At 41.5% G+C, this 20915-nt stretch overlaps 1 protein-coding gene across 1 annotated transcript in view; it reads right to left on the reverse strand.

Annotated features, from left to right (window-relative positions):
- The window catches only part of MET (MET proto-oncogene, receptor tyrosine kinase), a 99826-nt gene that overhangs the window by 2477 nt on the left and 76434 nt on the right, over nt 1–20915 (reverse strand). Inside the window, exons 13-21 of the mRNA XM_074602759.1 lie at nt 14241–14387; nt 12047–12203; nt 11100–11240; nt 8478–8708; nt 6027–6107; nt 5324–5505; nt 3630–3739; nt 1035–1200; nt 1–137 (exon numbers count right to left, since the gene is read on the reverse strand). Of these exons, the coding sequence (XP_074458860.1) occupies nt 1–137; nt 1035–1200; nt 3630–3739; nt 5324–5505; nt 6027–6107; nt 8478–8708; nt 11100–11240; nt 12047–12203; nt 14241–14387 (1352 nt within the window). The remainder of the gene's footprint in view (nt 138–1034; nt 1201–3629; nt 3740–5323; nt 5506–6026; nt 6108–8477; nt 8709–11099; nt 11241–12046; nt 12204–14240; nt 14388–20915) is intronic.

Here is a 20915-nt window from a genome sequence, read left to right on the forward strand (position 1 = left end):
AGTGGGTCGGGGCAGTATTCAGGTTGTAGCAGCCTTCTTCCTTGTAATAAGTAAACAGTGATATCAAAAGAATTTACATCAGGATAAGGTGGTGCCCCTCTTGTCATAAGTTCCCATAACAACACACCAAAGGACCACTACGAAAACAAAGAAATAAATAATAAGTGATAGGGTTGGAGGGCTTTACATTCCAGTTTTAGAAGATGGTTTGACAGATTTAAGCATTCAACTGCATGGATTTTCCCTTTGAAAAGTTATTTTACTGCATTCAGCTTTCTTTTAAGTGGGCTAATAAATGCTGTAGGGACTTGAGGAGCCACTTAAATTAGAGCCGGAGAAACTCAGTTAAGTAAATGAAAGAAAATAAAAGCCTATAGGCCTGCTACTTAGCTGGTATAAATTGGCAGACCTCTTTTGAGGTTAATGGAGCTCTGCCAATTTACATGAGCTGACTAACCCTGTGTAAATACATACTGAAGAGAATATACGTGGTGAAAATTCTATGCATCACAGGCTAATTTGAATCTGGATTGAAAGGAGAGCTAAAATACAAAGTGATCCAGCCAGCTAATGACTTCATCTTATAATTTCTTCTTCATAAATAGCCAGGTAATACTTGCGATTGCTGTAGGCAGGCAGTAAGTGTTTATAAAGCAAATGAAGTCTTTTTGAGAACTATTAAATTTTACGAGTGTCAAAGTTAACCTGTTTTGTCAAGCTTTCCAGAGCCCCGCCTATAGCAGGGTTCAGCTCCAACTTGGCTTCTCGCAATGTCCTTAGTTTCCCTTGGAGCGGGATTAAACTCCTAACTCTTTCCTGACCAGTAAGAGATAATCAGGTCAACATCTTGTTGCTTTGTGATTGGGACAAATACCCTTTTGGGATGTATTAACAGTCTCTTATTCTTATGCGAACTAAAGTTAGATTCAAATATAAGTTTTGGTTTGGAGTTAGTCCATTCATTAAATACTAGAGGGATGCCTCAAGCAGTGTAAGATAAATTAATAGGTGATACAAATATGTTTGTACATTACCACATCTGACTTTGTTGTGAACTTCTGAGTTTGTAAACTTTCTAAAGCCATCCATTTCACTGGCAGTTTAGCTCCTGTTTTGTTGTGCACACTGTAGTATTCTTTATCATAGACATCTCTAGCAAGACCAAAATCAGCAACCTTGACAGTGAATTTTTCATCCAACCTAGAGAAATGACAAAAAGTATTATCTGCAACTGAGCAGCTGCGATTTACAGTGATGGTGGAGTATAATGAGCATCTTGCATTTTTGAGACCATGATTTTGGAAGGCAGTACTTTATCTTGGATCTATTAAGTAATGTAACAATGAAAGAAAAAGTGCAGCAAAGTATACTTGACACCCATTTAACACAGTGAATGAACTCAGGAAATTACTGATATTGTTTTGATAATATAATTTGAATTACAGTTCTTTTAAAACAATTGCTCTGTATGAAAAGATCTTTGCTAATACATCCTGATTTAGTGCTACATCATTTCTTCCACTGTTGTTTCTTCTTCCATATCCTGAGGAACCTCCCATTTTTATTTCCAAGTCAAGGCATCACCTTTCCTATTCACTCTCAATTTGGATAAGGAAGGACCCATCATTATCTCTGTGACTGCCCGTATATAACAATGTAGTTCTGTAACTAAGGGTGCGCTTGGTGTCTGTGCTGGGAAAGAATGATGGTATAAAGAAAGTTCTGCTGGGGTTACAGCTCAGCCATACCAGAAGATCTCCCTAGCTTTGCTCCTCCTAAGCTTGGTGCTTGTCCTGATAAAGTGGTATCATTGTCAGAAAATGGACAGAGTTCATCTAGTTCATCCAAAAGTTCATCTATTTCACCACTACCTCCCCCGCTCAAAGCAGGGTCGGCTGCTGCAGGTTGCCCAGGACCATGACCAGTTGGGTTTTGAGTATCTCCAAGGATGGAGACTCTACAACCTCTCTGGGCAACCTGTGGCAGTGTTCAGTCATCCTCACAATAAAAGTGTTTCTTCCTGTGTTTAAATGCAATTTTCTCTATTCCAATTTGTGCCCACTGCCTCTTGGCCTGTCCCTGGGCCCCGCTAATAATCTGGCTTCATCTTCTTTACTCCACCATATCAGGTATTTATACACATGGATAAGATCCCCCTGAGCCTTCTCCAGGCTAAACGATCCCGTCTCTCAGCTTCTACACGTGGTGGCATTTCCCTGTCCTGAATTTATGAGCTTTCTGCCTGGACAATTGTCTGGTCTGTTGAAGTCCCTCTGAATGGCACACAACCATCTGCTGTGTTGACTGATGTAATAACTAAACCAATACCAAGGAAGGGAGTAGGAAGAGAACTTTGATGGGTCAGCAGTGGACAGTTTATGCCACAGCAGATTCCCGCACCTCTTCCAGGATGCTGGAATAGAGTCAAGAGTCCATGGGGACTGTATTTGCATCCTGGCTTCCTTTCTAATGGGCATCACCATTGTGGCAAGGGCTGTGCTTCTGAGTGCTGGATTGCACATGGCCACTGGGCAATGTGGCTCTTCAACCCTACATCCTCTCAGGTGGCAGTGGCTCTCCAGGCTCTGAAGTGCTGAGCCGTATAGAAGTACAAAAGCAGCCTTTTGTCTGGCAATGTGAGACATCCCAATACCTGTTCCCTCCTCACCTACGGGGGAGACAGTAGGCCAGGGGAATGTCTTGTTGCCACTATTTGGACTTTGATGAGATGAACCAGAATTTCTATCCAGTAACCCAATTCCTTCTTTCTTAGGAAGCCTGAAAATCATGTTGATTGTGGCTTTTTTCCCCCCTTAAAAAACAGCAGCTGCAAGAAAATGTTCTTTTTCAGAGGCTGTTCAGCTGCAGGAGTGTGCACCCTTTGAAAAAGAACAAGAAGTCACAGGTGAATAACATTTTTGCAGCCAGAGTTCCAGCTTATGACATGCTAAAAATAAACTCTAACGTTTAATCCTGTACCTCATTAATTCGCAACATAGGTGATGAATCAGCATAATAGTATCAGCAACTCCCATATCAGTTAAGTCTCTGTGTAAAACTGAACTGTCTGGCTACTCAGACACTAGTAAGATTCTTTCCATGCTCTGATTTTTTTAATGTTAATTTGTGTGCGCAATTGAGCCAAAGTAAGCTCATACTCATATAATGAAAGATTACTGTTAAGAGGCCTCACTGGTGTTTCTTTGTGTTCCTGTTTTTCTCACAAAGTTCCCCTGGGTTCCTCTCCCTCCTGCTAGGTGCGGCAGCAGAGACGTGCTGATTTTGAAGAGGCTGGGTGGAAGCACAGCAAGTTGAGACAACGGCAGTTTAACTTCCCTTAGGAGATGCCTTTTATACTCTCTAACCAATGATTTTGAGAGACTACACTTTCACCTCAGCTATTCATATTTCCCACACTCAAAAAAAGCTTATGTGTAAGAAGTGAGCCCTTAGCAAGCTGAATAGCAGCTCATCAGTATGCAAGACAAACACCAGTATAATTATGGAACAATGAAAAAAACACCCTATTTTGACTAAAATAGCAAAATCCTGGAAACTTTCATTTATCTCATTTCAGTCTTACACAGAAGAGTGTGATAACGTGGCTGGAATGTGACGTTTGTACTTACATACAGTTTCTTGCTGCCAAGTCTCTATGGACAAACTTTTTGCTTGCAAGGTATTTCATCCCTTTTGCGACCTGAAGGCCAAATCCAATTAAATCTTTTACTGTTGGGTTCTGTAAAAAACAAACATTTGTGATACAATGAATGCAGAAGCCCAAGGAGCAGACTGTTTTTTGCTGTGACTCTCAGTTTTTGACACACCTATCTCGCCACCAGAATGATCAAGACAGGCTGGTGCTTGTAGTAGAACTGGCATAAGTTTAAGTCAAGTTCTTACCTCCAGGGAGGAAACGCGCGTTAAGAAATCAAAAAACTGACAGACTCCAGAAGAGTGGAGTTTGCAGCATAAGCAGCATGACCTGGGCTGGGACATGGAACAGTGTGCTGAAACCTTGCCATCGCAGCTGATACACAAAATTCACATTTGTGAACTGAGAGTAATAGCATGTAACTCTGTAGAAAGTGCTAACTATGAACTTGGAGCTCATCAGCAGGAAATGACCAAGAAAGGAGAGAGTCCCATATGGGGCAAAATAAGCACAAGCTGTCGTCAGTAAGGTGCCATGGAAAAGGCAAATGAGACCTTAGCAGTTACCAGAGGAAGATTTTCTACAAAGATTGGTAACTCTTTCTGCTGGTCTGCAGTGCATGGGTTAGACCTTATTGTAAATGTTAAATACAGAAATAATGATAACCTGTAATTCTTTTACCCAACAGCATGACTTGTTATGTAATAGTAAGGTCCCGCAGATTTTTGTGTTGTTGACATTGCTCGATATCATATTCTCCTGTGGAACAATCCTGTTCCAACTGTGGCATTGTTCTACTTATTTCAGGAAGGACCACGGCACTATTCATAAACAAGGTCCCTGGTGCATGTAGAATAAAACAAGCTAAAAAGGGAAGAGATCCCTACCTCAGAAAGCTTAACTCCCGCAACAATTTGTCAAGGTGCTTTTTTTTAAATAAATTTTACTGGCAATTGTTGGTTGCCATAGAGGCAGGGGTGAAATCCCATTAGCTTAGAAGTCGCTTTATATTGTCCTAGCAGTGAGAAATGGGTGAAATACTACAGCATAAAGTGGGCTTATACTACCCGAGGCGAGACCTGTGGTCTCATACTTGAGAGAAAGCAGTGAGGCATGTTTGAGAAATCTACGGTCTTTCAGTGAAAACAGGGAAAATCTCTGGTAAGAGCGTACTCATAGTTTGTATAACAATTGCTGGTTTTGTCTCTTAACATAAGAAGAAAAAATATTGGTTAACAATGGGACTGCGTCTCTAGCTGGACATGAGGATCCCTTACCTAGGAGCTGGAGGAGCAGATGGTGATGACTGGCACAGCTGTGCCGAAGTCAACAGAGATATGCCAGTTTAGACCAGCAGATGGTTGGGCCCCTTGACTTACATCTCATAAACACATTTGTTTATAAAGAGGCTTATGGATGGGAAATGAGAAATACTTATTGCTGATAATTTCTGGGAAACATCCTGGAGAGGAATTTGAGGGGGAAGGGCAGGAGTGGCAGCGCTGTGGTCGGGCTCAGTGCCAGCCTAGGCAAGCGCTAAAGGTTAAGGTGTAGTAACAGCGGCAAGTTATAGACGTAACGTAATTATCAGAGCTTATAACCTGTGGTGTTGGAGCAGGGCGTGGCTAGACTTGCATTACCGTTTGGTAGACCTCGCCATGTACTTACATGAGTTTCATTCCTAATGAAGTTTCGAAGATCTCCGTGTTTCATGTATGGAAGAACGACTAAGGGGGATCCTTCATTGGGCAAACAGATTCCCAGCAGTGACAGAACATTGGGATGAGTGAAATCTTTCATGATTATTCCTTCTTTCAGAAACTGAGCTACTTCTTCCAGGTCTGTAATCCCTGAGAAATGCAGTAATAAAATGAATTAATTAAAAAAAAACCAAACAAACTACAGTTCATTTCTGTACAGCATGTCATTGCATAACAAAGTGATAATGAAAAGCGACAAACGTGCTCCCCACCTCTCTCATTACAACTAGGTTATGTGCATCGGTTTTCTTACAATGACCAAATACAGCTTGTTGGTGATTTTCATTCCGTTTCTCATTTTCTTATTATGAATTATTTAGAATTGAATAACAACACCTGAGTAAAGCCTTTAATAAATGTTATAGTCTCTTCCTGTTTTTCCAGCAGCCTTGCCTGCTCTCTAGCAATTTAACTTCCAAACCCAAATATTCAGTAGTCAGTAGAATAAAAAATGACATTGCCTTTCCCTCATTTTTGGAATTGCTCCAGAGATAAATCTGATCCAGCTGCAACTAAAAATCTTGTGAAAGCACACTTCACTGTAATTAATTAGTTCACCTAGGTAATCTTTGGAATTATGGTAGTTTCTCACTATTAAACATGTAACTCACTATTCAGTGACTTCACAGCGCAATGAATTTTCCTGCCATCATTATCCAGCAGTGTCCCATGGTACACACACCCAAAATGTCCTGTGTGAAAAAAGAGCAAGATTAGCTTTAATAAGTAAAATTAGCTTTCTGGTATTTTCCACTGGGTAGCAATTATGCTTTAAGAAAGTGATCACACTCTGTTTCTGTCCAATTCCCAACAATTGTAATGTAAACTTCATAACTAACACATAAAACCACCATTACATAAAACCATCATTACATAAAATGAAAACTCTATTTGCAGCATAATTGATATTTCTTGACCTAGATGGAGAGTATAACTAAAGACAAGGCTGGCGCCACAACTGCTTCATGTTCTTGTAATGACTGTGCACACAAAACCCATCTCAGCCCATTCCCACCATGCTCTCCTGTTTGATATATGTAAAAGGAGGGCACTGGAAGGCACAAGAGAGCAGGGAGCTGACGTGACCACTGGATCGGTGGTTCTCAAGTGATCTGCGAGCCCATGCTGAATGGTTCACTGGACTGTACAGCTTTGATGCCTCTTCAGTGGAAAGTTGCATAAGGAGGGTCACTGTGGGCTTAGTCTCTCAGGTCTTGCTATTCCATGGAAAATGCTGAGTGTTATGTTGGCCATGAAAGGTTTGGGAGTCGCTCTACCAATCACAGACTGACCACATCCCTAGGCGGCAGTCTGTGGTCTCTGCTACGGCCTAGTTCCTAGTGCAAAATATCACTAAAACATGACAAGCGAAATTTGTCTTCTTGCTAATGGTCGAAGCAGTGAAATAAACTGCCAGGGACACGGAAATCCTTCCTGATGCTGTGTTTTTCTGTCAAGCAAATGGGGTAGTCAGCAGAGTGGGAAAACCTACTATGAGAAGTCAACTCAACCTGTTTGGGACACACAGAGGACTTTGAGCTCCAGGCATGTGCGTTAATTTATCCAGATCAAATGATGTACATGTAATGGTGCCTTTCCTTCACAGATGTACTATTTACTGGGCACTTTTAAAATAATATTTGCAGTTAGAAAGCAAAATATTTTTTTTGTCAAGTGTGAGTTCTTCAGGGAGCAATACTATCTGATTAATTCTACTAGGTTCCAGTCATAAGCACCGGTCAGAGCCCAGTTGGCTTTGATTTTGGCTGGGGGTAAAATTAATACAAAGTTTGTTTTATAAAAGCAACTAAAATCCCACCAGACCACAGATTTTTTGGAGCCTCGGCACAAATCCTAAAGCTTGGATTGGGTGTGTCTGAAATATTTTTGGGTTTGGCCTATTTCTAGTTATGAAGGAGAAAATTAAAAAATGGTTAATTATATCGGTGTCATTCCCGGTATTTTTCAACATTTAAAAAATGGGAAATTACTTGGCCTTTTCTGAAACAAGAAAGAAAAGAAAAAGGCCCACCCTTGCTTTGGGGATGATGAAGTGCAATACATGGAAGGGAAACACACTGACTGTTTGATTTGTGACTATTTTCCTGCAGAAGAGGCATTAGGAACATCATTTAAAGCCAAATTTTTATCAGTATTCTGATACTCAAAAAGAGACCTCTCCTGCATGATCCGCAGAAGAACTGAAAAGCCAGTTTCTGCTTGGGTTACTAATAGGTAATCGATAGTAGAGAGTTTAATAAATGCCCCTAACAGAAATACTGGCTTGGGCTATGAAAGAAGGAGGGAACCTGCTTATGGAGATGTAGAGGAATAGGAGTGATGGGAGAAATTCAGAAAAATAAGGCATTTGCTGTATGAGGGACAAAAATAAGGGGAAGTGAATCAGGAGCTACTCATTCCTGCAGCTGGGATGAGAGAGGAATGATGGGGAACGGAGAGCCATTGGCAGGAGGAAACAAACAGCAAATTCCTCAGAGCTGGGGGAAACTTGCGGAGGCAAAAGGGGTGTGAGTGTTTCACTTGGCCCATGGGGACTTTTACTGAACGCAGTAGTGACTGCAGGAATTTTCTGTGTCACGCAGCAATCCTGCCAGCTCTCAGGCTCTGAGTTTAAGGTCTCCGGTGCCCCCACCTCAGCATCCTCTGTTGTTTGGGCATGTGCCTCAGGCTCGAGCAATATTCTGCAGCACCGCAGCCTCACAGATTAGAAGCCCTGGCTGAGCTTTTCTGTAGCCTGGAAAAGGGTGAGAGTGAGGCAGCTGAGGGGGAACCAGCAAGTCTTGGAGTTCAAAGGAGTCCCATTAATTGGCAGACTCCTTCCTCCCTCTGGTATCTTCTCCAACTGATCGAATGCACAACCCTTCATCCGACTTCAAAGGAGAGCTCCTTAGTTCTCCCCTTGATTTGGTGCATGGGATAGCAGTGCTGTAAGAGGCAATGAGCTTGAAAAGCCTCCATGTAGACACCTTATTCAGAGTGGTTTGTAATGAATGGCTGCGCAAAAAGAACAGCAATGTGAAGGTAAGAATCGCAGTACCCACCTCTTCCTATTACTTCACTGAAGTGCACAATCAGGCTGTCAGCACCAATAACCACATGCTGCACTTCTTTGACCAGGTCAGGGTTTAAGGCACTGATGTCTATGTGGACATTAGTTTGGAGAAGTGGACTGGCTAAATCTGAGTCTCCACTGGACAGAATTGGGGAGAGGTCGGAGTGAGGATACTGGGCAGGTCTGCACGATCCATTCTGAGACATACTTGGAAACTGATCTGCAAGATGAACAAAAACTGTTATAATCCTTTCAGACTCCACCTTGGAAAATGAAGAGTTTGCTTTCATTGGTGAGCAAGGGTTTGAATTTATCAGTTTGGAAGTGGCTTGGCTTTGCAGAAGTTTTGGTCACAAGGGGAAAATGAAAATATGCATTGCTAATCTGCCAAACTCCAGGAAAACTGTATCACTAAAAATTTATGCTCGTATCAGCTCTACTTTTATGAAAGGAAATGGCAAAACTTCCACTTTTCTGAGTGGATGGAATGAAGCCTTGTCATATCTTGCCAAGCGTAGGTTATAGCATTTCTAGTAATTGGGAGTAACAAGAGTAAAATGGAAAAACGACAGTGATATGGAAGGAGGAAGTAGTGAACAATTAAAAACATGCAACCTTTTATTATTGTCATGTTCTAATTTGGTAGGGAACTTTACATTTCATGAAGGTTTCCAAACTGCTGGTGACTAGCTATATTTATCCAATGGTAAATATTCAACCAGGGAAATGCCTAGAGGTGATTCATATCCTGTAACTGCTGAAGATAATACAGTTGGTGCTACTCATGAAAATAACATGAGCCAGCTGATTTAAAATAGCAGAAATTAAAATGGTTCAGTCAAGCCATGATTTGAGAAAATTATTTTTGTCAACAGCATGTTGTTCAGGTATTTTAAATTGCTGTTGTTTAAAAGAATATTTTCTAGTATTTGATGTAATAGAATCAAGGCATTTAGTTTCATTTACACCAATTTCAGTCTGGAATGATTCGAGTGGAATGAATGAGCAGAATTTAGCCCAAGGTTAAAAAAAAAAAAAGGGAATAAATTTAACAAAAGAAATTATCAGGTATTTTATCACAAAGAGTAAAAGGTGTTGCACAGACATGCTTTATATGTTCATGTATAAAACCTGGGAAGTTTTCATACAGTGCTGTTATCACTCTATGTGCCAAGAAAAACTGCGTGCTGCTGTATCTAGAAGCAAAAATACTAACTCTTCCATTTACAAAGCCACGTTTGTGTTAACAAGGGCAAATATCTATCTAATAATCACAGTAAAATACTCTAGCCATGGTTGCAAAATAATTTTTACAGCTGCTATATGTAAACCTGCATGTTTTCTACTGCTCCTGTCATTTTGTTCTTTGGCGGTAATCGAACATTCCTACAGGAACAGTAAGAGAACACACCTCCTCCTTTGGTGCGCTCTCTGCTGTGCTTTGCCAGCGCACAGTGGCCCCAGGACCACTACAGATTTACCTTCCACCAAGGATCTTTGCACAGTTTGTCTCGTGTACCACTTTCCCTTCTAACCACTGGCACAGGCTTTCCTTTTCCTTTGGGAATCTTTCAATCAAGAAACTTCCTGTGAGAGCTGGTGGCAGCAATTAAAGAATCATTAAGGAAGCTGGGAACGGGTCTGGCCCTCCAACAGCTCTGCAATTGGGGATTACTAAGGTAGAATAAGGATTTGGAGTGATTTCTATTGAGTTGTATATGGCAGCATCTGAAATAGTACAAGACTATGTCTATACCAAGACTAAAAAATACCAGTGATACCTCAAATATCATAATATGGTAACTCCTAATACTTAAAGGCTCTTCAATGGTAATCACAGAACATGGGTTACACATGTCTTAAAGGACACGTTCAGCCAGAAGTGGTATGATAAGTGCAGCAGAGTGCTCTTCTGGAGAATGGTGTTATAAGGCACAAAAATGTATTCAGCGTAGGATTATTCTTCCCTCCTGCCCACAGCCCTGAAAGTGAACAGGGTGTTTTCTGAGCCTGGCATCCCAGCACGCACGGACCTCCACTCGATCTGTCAGTTTTCATGTCCCCTTAGTGTAATTTTAAAAATGAACATTTCTGCATCGTACAACACACCATTTTACAGGAAATGCATGAACAGACCAAAGAATATCAGTTTACAAAACTTCGTATTGCATATTGGGCTGACAGAGCTTTATAATGACTGCATGAAGTCACTGAGACATACTAAACCTACAGCCACTTGAAGCTATCCTTGAAATCAGTTTTTCAGAGTGGATTTGCGCATGGTGTGATGAACCCCATGATAACTCAAAATCACGATAACCACCAACTTGTGGAGTATACTTTCAGTGATTTTTTACTAATAGTGTTTTATATACTCCTCCAACCTGAGTGAAAATAAAAATCATTTGCATATTAATCTTGGGAAGCATCTGAGAATCTCAATTCAAATATCAAACCTGTGAACACATGGAAGTCCTGAACAATGGGGACACAGACAAACCAGATGGAAAAGTGAAATTAAGATATTGGTCAAACCAGCTATAATCTGAAGACATGAAAAGCAAGAAGTATAAAATGGTATCATCCGTATAGATTCATAATAGAGGCGTACCTTCTAGAAAAGTTGATCTGTAGTCTACAGATTCGCTTGAAACCATTTCTGTCGTTGGACTTACACTCCTTGCGCTCACCAGCCTGTCCAGGTGGGGAGTGTGCACTCTGCCGTCATAGCGCACTAGGTCGCTTCCCAGATCTGAAGCGGGAGGAGAAAGAAATATTGGAAAACCCTCATGTTTACTGCATGCCAGCATTCATTTAGCTATTTATTTAAGGTTAAGATGTTCTGCTCTGCCGTGAATAGGGTCAGGTTGTTGCTGAGGCAGACATGCGCCGAACCTGAGCTTCAGCTACTTGAACAGCACAAGAATTGCTGTAACTTGTGTTAAAGTGCTGCTCTTGGACACAGTGGAAGTTCCAAGAAAGCTTTGAAGCCTCTGAGGCCAGCTTCATGATCTGACTGTGATACCGTGTCAGAACAAGACCTGCTTATATACTAGCTCCCCTCTTCCTTCCCCCTTGCGTAGTGCAGTGGTTCCCACTGGAAGGAAACCAGACACGGCGGCCAGAGAGGAGGCACACTCTGACCAAGTTCTTGATTTGGGTGAACCAGAACACTGCAGCGCTCTGTCTTGCACAACCTAGGCACAGCCTGGAGGACTACAAGGCAACTGGATGAAGCTCAAGTACTCGTGATTCCATGCATGTCATTTACTCATCCCCTATTCCAAGGCTGATTGGGGAAGAGAAGTTTCTAATTTTTCTTAATAGCTCAGAGTTTCTCCAAAATCATTCTCCTTCAGGCATAGTGTGGCCCTTCACCCAGCTCAGGCAAGAGCCAAGGGCTGAAATGCAAGTAAACATTGGACTTGGTTGTGAAACGTCTGCTGACAGGTTATAACAGGACATTGCATGGCAGTTAAGCAAAGCATAAACTGATGTCAGTTTTTAAAATCTAAGGTACAATTATGGAATCATTTGATGGAATTGACTATGATGGACCTTTAATTTGTTTCTTCTTCCTTCTCCAGAGGAAAAAACCCAAAAAGATCAAAATTAAAACTGATGTTGAAACAACTCCAGCAATTAGCCCAGTGAAATTCTGATCTTGCCGGATTAGCACTTTTCCGATAACTGTTGACAAAACTTCCTGTTTCCACTGAAAAAAAAAAAAAGAAAAAAAAATAGCATGATTTCAAAAGACAAGAAAGAAGTAGATTATTACTGCTAAAGTATGAGCTGATATGTCCCCTATGTATTAAGTCTCGATTGATTTAAATCTTGATGCTGTACTGCGATAAGATACTGGGAATGGAGAAATTTATTATATTGGTGTATGCGAAAGCAGATCTCCATTTTTATGATGCATTACATGCCTTCAAGAGCTCTGGTAGTGACACAGCTATGTATGTGCTACACCATACACATGGCACGCACTCACACACGCACTCTGGATAACAGGGTCACACTGCTACCAGATGTTTATTCAAAATGCTAAATTTATGCTTTTACTCAAATGGTGCAGGGAAATGTATAGGCCTATGGATATATGGGCTGAGACCTATGTTAAAAAAACTAGCCCAAATGTCTTTAATATGTGACCTTCTGGTGTAAATATGCTGTAACATCAAACTCTCTGTTGACAGTGTGCCTGCTTTTTAGTTCCCAAGGTCACGTGAGCCTGTCCCTTGCCAGCTTCTAGCTTGTCAACAGTTTAAAGAAACAAAACAAAACAAAAACACAATCCCAAAAATCAACAACCAAACACCAAGCAGCTAACAAGGAAAAAACTGGTTTAGGTCACACAGCACTAGCTCAGTCAGTTGGAATGCATTTGGCCATCTTTTCTCTTCCTCCCCTGGAATTCATTCCTCTGGGTACTGTAATGATGGATTTGCCCGTCAAAAGAGCAAATTTTCTTCTTCGCTGGGCAGACTGCAATTTCTGAGGCTCCTTGCCAGTAAACAAGCAGAAACCTTATTTAACCCCTTTATGTTGTGTTCTTTTCTACGTAGGAAATATATGTCATGCATATCTGTTTCTTAGAGGTTAAGGAAATATCCCATAGTAGAGCTGACTAAATGTAGTGCCAGTCCTGGTTGCATATGTAAAAATATGAACAGGTACAGAATGCAACATATGCACAAGTATTCTATGAAACTAGGCATTTACTGGACTGGGAAACAGATTTGCCAAAAAGAAGAGCTGAGTGTAATTTTACAGTTTGCCTGATACATCCAAGAAATTTAATTTGCAGTTTTCAAAGTAAATTAATATTAAACTAAATTAATATTTACTGTATTAGTAAAGCACATTAGTTATTACTATTTACTTAGACTGCGGTAGCACATAGGAATACCGTTCACGGCCCAGGATCCTAGTGAGATGAATGCCATGAAGACACACTAAAAATAGAGGGTCTCTGCTCCAAAGAGCTTACATAGTGTTTGATCGTAGTCACATTTACATGACTGGCAAAGTTTCCACTGTTTTCAGTGAATCAGCGTCCATGATCATCAAATTTCATAGTTTAAGGGTAATCCCCTTCCACTGTGATTTTCCTTTTTTATGTTTTTTTAAAAAATACAAAGATGCTGAAAGATTTCTGCCTTATTCTATGAATCAGTAGGTCAAAACTTTCTACAATTTAAATTTGCAGTAGGGCTTTGAATGACTCTAGTGAGACCACCTTTAGAACAATAATTTTAGAACTCAAACATTTGTCCTAAGTGTCTGCATCTTACAAAAAGAAGTGAAATGAAATTACAAAAAGCAGACAAAAAAATTCTTTCAGAAAGGACCTGATCCTCTTGACTGCAGCAGAATTTTTTGCTGAAAAAAGGACTTGTGAACGCCAAAGTAAACCTACTCCATCACAGCTTCCCATTCTTCCCCATGTGTTTCCTCTTGTGCTTGGATTAATAACTATGATTTTATTTCTGTGCTTAGCCGAGGTCCTGCTTTGTGCCTAAAGCTCCATAAAGCCTCTGTACAAACAGGTAATAACAACGATGCTGATAATAATTCTTTTAAAAGAGTCGATATTATTTGAATTTCCATCCCAAACAAACAGGGATAGAGAGATCTCTGTAAACAAAGGCTTAGGCTTAAATTTAAAGTTTATATGCTCAATAGTGACATTGGGAATAATAATAAAAATGGTATTAATATCTCACGTGTGGTGTAGTTGCCTCACCTCTATATTTAGCTCGCTGTTGGATTTCAGGAGATCGCTGGGAACCGTACACAGAATTGATTCCGACTGCAGGAGGAGGTTTTCGCAGCTTTTATTTCCAACTTTTAGCACCTCTCCTTTAACAGCTTCTGAATCAATATAATTTCCCTTGGAAAAAAAAAATCAATTTCATATTACATAACCATCTCATAAAAGTTAAGAAGTCCTTTCATTACATTAGAATTTTTTAAATGGAAAAACAATTGTGAAATAAAAGACTAATGCAAATTTACATTGCCCTGTCAATATGCATGTATCAGGTTTCTTCATGTAAATGGGAGTTTGACAGACAGGCCAGAGGGGGATGATAAAGTTTACAGATAAAATCTGCTGTCACTAATACTCATACAGCCCATACAGACTTCTAAAAATGTAAATGTCCGAGGGATAAATTCTGTTGGTCCTGTTCAGATTTTTGCATAATTTGCACAAGAAAGGAAGCATTATGTGACCCTGTTGTTTATACAAAACTGGCATTATATTATCCACAAAGTAAAGGCATCTCAAACATTTTGTTTTGCAAGTGGTTGTGATAGCAGGAGTGAAGCTTTCAAAAAGAACTAATTAATTATATTCATAAAAATGCACAAATCTGTTAAAATCACATTCCACAGACCAAAGAGGAACAAACCCTGGTAAAAATGACAGCATGAAAAGCACACTCCCTACTCAGAAAACCTGCTTTCGCATCCCAGACTTGGATAAAATATTATTTAAGGGGATAGAGTGCACCCTCAGCAAGTTTGCTGATGACACAAAGCTGAGAGGGGTGGATGACACACCAGAAGGCTGTGCTGCCATACAGAGAGACCTGGACAGGCTGGAGAGCTGGGCAAAGAGGAACCTTATGAAATTCAATAAGGGCAAGTGTAGGGTGCTGCACCTGGGGAGGAATAACCCCATGCACCAGTACAGGTTGGGGGCTGACCTGCTGGAGAGCAGCTCAGCTGAAAGAGACCTGGGAGTCCTGGTGGACAACAGGATAGCCATGAGCCAGCAATGTGCCCTTGTGGCCAAGGCAGCCAATGGCATCCTGGGGTGCATCAAGAAGAGTGTGGCCAGCAGGTCGAGGGAGGTCATCCTCCCCTTCTACTCTGCCTTGGTGAGGCCGCATCTGGAGTACTGTGTCCAGTTCTGGGCTCCCCGGTTCAAGAAGGACAGGGAACCGCTGGAGAGGGTGCAGCAGAGAGCTACCAAGATGATTAGGGGACTGGAACATCTCTCTTATGAAGAAAGGCTGAAGGATTTGGGTCTCTTCAGTCTGGAAAAAAGACGGCTGAGGGGGGATCTTATCAACACTTATAAATACTTAAAGGGTGGGTGTCAGGAGGATGGGGAAAGGCTGTTTTCAGTGGTGCCCGGGGACAGGACAAGAGGTAATGGGCACAAACTTGAGCATAGGAAGTTCCACCTAAACATGAGGAGGAACTTCTTTCCTTTGAGGGTGGCAGAGCACTGGAACAGGCTGCCCAGAGAGGTGGTGGAGTCTCCAACTCTGGAGACATTCAAAACCCGCCTGGACGCGTTCCTGTGCAACCTGCTCTAGGTGACCCTGGTCTGGCAGGGGGTTGGACTAGATGATCTCCAGAGGTCCCTTCCAACCTTATGATTCTATGATTCTATGATTATTCCTTCTGGTATTGTCATAGTAGTGTCCAAAGGCCAAGTTCAGGATCTTTTGTGCTGAGGAGTCCATCAATATTTAAAAAGCTGCCCCACCCTGTGTACGGCTCAGCTTAAGATGAAAGAACAGGCATATTAAGGGGAGTAGAAGGGGAGCAGTGGGGAGTAACACTAATACAGGCTATTCATGTGGTCTGGATCCGGGAGTTTCTCACAAGAAGGGAGGAAGGCGTCATGGCTGACACTGCTATAAGGCCTCGTATACTGGAAAGACAAGAAGAATCCCATTAGGAGGGTCAAAAATATCTTACTTTGGAATATGTCTTGGGTCTGCTGCAGAATCAAACTGAGCCCCAGGAAAATATTAATAAAAATATAGGAGAGCCAGTCCAACGTCCTCTTTTGACTGGCAAAGCCACACCCAAGGGGAATGGTTTCTAATTGCTGGCCAAAAAAGTCCATTTAGCACTCTATCTTCTGTCTACTTGGAGCCATTCTGTTTGGTGTTAATTAAATAAATATAAAAGTTTATTGCTTATTAGTGTGGAAGCTTGCTGCAGATTGTGAGCCATCCATGTTCAAATCTTTTCCTTTGAATGACATAACTCAAAAGACTTGACTGTGGGTCTTCCATCTCTAGGATAAATGTACTATTCTGGAGAGTGTACGTGAGTGGCCTCTCTGTTTCTTCTACACCAAAACTTAGAATTTTTTCTCCACCAAAACTCATACTTACCCAAGGCAAAAAAAATCATATTGACGTTTCCTAAGGTGGTCCTTAGCCAGTTACAACAAATATACTAGTTTTTACTTATAACCATTACCATTATACTACCTTTATTATATTATGGTTTCAAGTGTATTCGGTATAATATCTCAATATATTAAGAGTTTCAAAACTCTTTCAGCAGTGTTTTTTCTCTTCTAAGGACCACAGGATTTGCCTATGATTTTAAGAAAAGGAGGAAACCGACTTCTCTGAGAACCAGGAAACAATATTTTCTATTTTAAAATGTGTATTACCCCCTTTTTGCTGAGCAATGGCTTTGCGTGCAAGTTGCAGAAGCTAGTTACTGGACTGAGTGGCTGTTGCAAACCAATCTGATAGACCAACTACCACACGACTTTAGAGAGATGGGAACAATCTGGGTGAAAGTCTAAAGCAGTGGAAGGACCACAAACCAAGGCATGGATTTTGAGATTGGTGTCAGCAGAATTTTTGAGGTTCCTAAGCAGAGCGGGCTGACTTGGGAAGGACTGGGAGTTTCTGCAGCTGTAGAGCTTCCACTTTAGCTTGCTCACAACTACCCAGGTTTCCATACTGCACTCTCTTGGATCAGACATTGAAACATAATTTTCTATACATTGTGGAAGAAGATTGAAAATAGAGTGACCTATAAATAGACAAGAAGAGTTCCTTAAGATTGTCTCATAACGAATGTGTTGTTCTGGTTTAGGAATAGAGTAGGCAATTTAGTAAGCCTTGTCCTACTCTTAATTTTAGGGCAGATGTGCCAGAGGAGAGCCACGATCTCAGATGCGATGTGTAACATGAAATGACAATTGCGCTACTTCTTCCTCTAGTGGAAGATTTATATTTATACATACACCCTAGTCATCCAGTGGCCCATTCCTAGGCCTCCTCTGGAAGCACGCACAGAGACCCCGCACCAGCTTGGTGCACAAGCACAACTCCAGACCTCTAGGCAGACTGAGGTAAGAAGCTGTTTCTTTCCTTATTTACTTGTTTGTTTGTTTTTTTTTTCACAGCTAGGACACACTGGGCTGTCAACAGGCCAGCTTGCAGGTCTGGGTCAGTGGCTCTTATGGGAGGCAGCAAGTAGACTCTGTCCTCTTCAGCAGACTCAGGTCTTACAGAGAAACACCAGAATTTCTCCTGCCCTGAGAGCTTCCCATGTTGGCGGCAGAAGGGAGCACTTCTGAAGTGGTGTCTTCACAGTGTTGAAGCAGAGAAGTGCCTCAAGCCACTCTGCCATGACCCCTCTGACTGGGGCATGGTGGGCACTGAGAGACTTCAAAGAGCCACATACTTGGCAGAGGAAGACAGTGATGATGTGGGACCCTGAGAGGCTCAGGAGCGTGGAAGACAAAAGGGCTGGCACTGAAGACAAGAAGGGCTGGCATTCAGTGGCACACAGTGCCCTGACTGTGTTTTAGAAGACTTAAAGTTTTCTTGTGTGTAACATTTTCTTACAAAAACATCTTATGGTCATCAGGGGAAACCAAACAGAACCTTTCAATCGGTACCTACTGTCATTTGATGAAAGCCAAATATGTCACACTAGATTAGTTTGACTGAAAAACTTGTGATAAAGCTCCCTCCGCCCCTCTGAAACTAATTAAGAAAAAGATAAAAGAACTTTGGTTTGGTAGAACAGACTGTTCACTGAAGCAAGCTGCCATTTAATTTCATGCTGAGCTTGCTTAATTACTGCACAAAATATGATCATGAGGCATGTAAACTTGTGTGTATTTTTGAATGCGGGTATGGGACGAGGGAGAAGTGTTGCCAATATGGCTTGTAATGATCTTTTGGCTCTCGACTATAATTTCTGAAAGTCGCCTCACTGTTTTGATAGAAGCATCCCACTATAACTAATGTTATTTAGAGGAAGATGTTAAATTGGTGCTTGTTCATGCTTTGTTCTAGGAGACCAGCTTTCACTAATGTTCTTCTCCAGCTGGTTGCCAGGAAATAATCAGGACATTAGGCTTAGGTAGGTATCTGCCTCGGGTGCCATGACTACAGGTGACATCAATGCTACAAAATTGTGACACTGGTCAGTTGTCAGTGGGACAGTCCTCAGCCAGCCTTTCTCATCTGAATGGCTTCTTCCCAGCAATAAAGAGCACTAGGGGCTTGTCCTTAAGGAAGAATAAAAGGTTCAAGAGTAAAAGAAAGAAGAATGTTAAAAAACACCTAATTTTTAACCTCAGTCCCTGGGAATATTATGGAGCAAGTCCTCATGGATATTTTTCCAGGCAGAGGAAGGACAAGAACGCAACTGGGAAAAGCCAGCATAGGTTCCTAGAGTGAATTTTGCCTAAGCAGCCTGATGGCCTTCTATGAGGAGATGACTGGTTCTGTAGATGAAGGGCGAGCACTGGACGTTTACCTTGACACAGTCTCTCCTAGCATTGAAAACAAATTGGGATGATACGGACTGGACGGATGGACCGTAAAGTGGGTGAAAAACTGACTGGCCATCAGCTCAAAAGTTAGAAGTCTAACAAGTGGCATTCCTCAATGGCTGATACTGGGACCAATGCTGCTTAAAATCTTTATCAGCAACCTGGACAAAGGGACAGGATACACTGTCCTTGTGCTTTCAGATGAGATCAAATTTAGGAAAATGACTGAAATACTGGAGGACAGGATCACTGCTCAGAGTGACTGTGGCAAGCTGGAGGATTAGGCCAGCAGGAACCTCATAAATTCAACAAAGATGGATACAAAGTCCTGCACCTCAGGTGGAATGACCCCATGCACCAGGACAGGATAGGGACCGCAGGGTAGAAAGACACTCTACAGAAAAGGACTTGTGGTCCTCATGGACCACAAGGTGAAACGAGGCAGCAGTGTGCCACTGTTGTGATGAAAGCTCACCACATACTTTAGCAGCAGCAAAGCCATTAGATTGAAGGTGATTGTTTTCCTCTTGTGAGGACCTTGTGAGGCACTTGTGAGACCGCATCTGGAGAACTGTGTCCAATTTTGAACCCCACAGAACAAGAGAGATACTGAGAAACTGGATGAAGTACAGCAGAGAGCCACTGAACTAGGAAGAGCTGAAGCACAGGATGCACAATCCAAGGCTAGTGAAGCTGGGTTTTTAAAGCTGTCAAATCTCCATTCTTGGAGATCTTTAAAACTCATCTAGACAAGGCCATAGGCAACCTGACCTAATTTTTAACTTAGCCCCGTTTTGAGCAAGGGGTTTAGATTACAAAGACCTCCAGAGGCTCCTTCCAATCTAAGTTATTCTATGATTCTTCTCAAATTAGTCTTCTTTCCAATTGGTTGATATGCATGACCTGGAAAATACTGGAAAACACTACTGTCACTGCACAGAGGCACTGAGCCATGCAGCAGCTATATATTCCCAGCTCTCCATTGACCCGCACACCAGAACTCTTTCTAGCGTTTCTCCATAACTGAACAGAATTGCTCTGCATTCAGGAAGGGGTGATTGTACGGCCACAAGTTCCAAGTAGAAAAACAAAACAAAAAAATAAAAATCAGATTGATTATTCTTTGGAATTTTCCCAACACGCTTTGTGGAGACAGATCAATATTAAGACAGTTTGACTGGAACTCAGCATGGCTGAGGCTCTGAGGTAAATCCCCTTTGCTTTCCTGCAGCTTAGGAGCTGGCCCACTGGACCATCATCTTGGAGTCAAGGACCTCAGGGCTTCAAGATTTCATGTTTGTCATAGCGGAAAAGAGTTTGGGCGTACAGAGCTATGGAGCAGCTACAAAAAGAGATGACACCAGCATTAAGGCTGAATCTCTTCTGTAAAGCATTTTAATACATTATATTCTATATAAATTATAGATATTCTATATAAATTTCATGTACATAATAATACATTCTCATAAACATCCATTATAAATTAGAAATACTGTTTCTAATTTATACTGTTCCTATTTGATGCTCTAACTCAGAAAAGCACTAGATTTCAGGAAATCGGACTCTCACAAAATTGAATTAACTTTCTCTGCAGCACTCTAGTAAAGAGCAGCCTGTGCCTGCGAGGGCCCCACATTCCTAAGAGATGTTTCTCAGTGCTGTGTAGACCATTCTCAGTGCTCCTTTAACGGGCTCTCAGCATCAACTTTGCATTTTTCATGGATCCGTAAATATTTAGGCTACAGTGGTGACTGATTCTCACGAGTGACTTTGTGCACAGGCCAGAGCTTCCCTCCGCTCTAGAGAGCCAAAGCTGCTAGGCCACTTTGTAAAGGCAACTCCATGTCTTTTGTGAGGAAG

The sequence above is a fragment of the Larus michahellis genome, chromosome 1 (assembly GCF_964199755.1).
Source record: "Larus michahellis chromosome 1, bLarMic1.1, whole genome shotgun sequence".
NCBI classification, from domain to species: Eukaryota; Metazoa; Chordata; class Aves; order Charadriiformes; family Laridae; genus Larus; species Larus michahellis.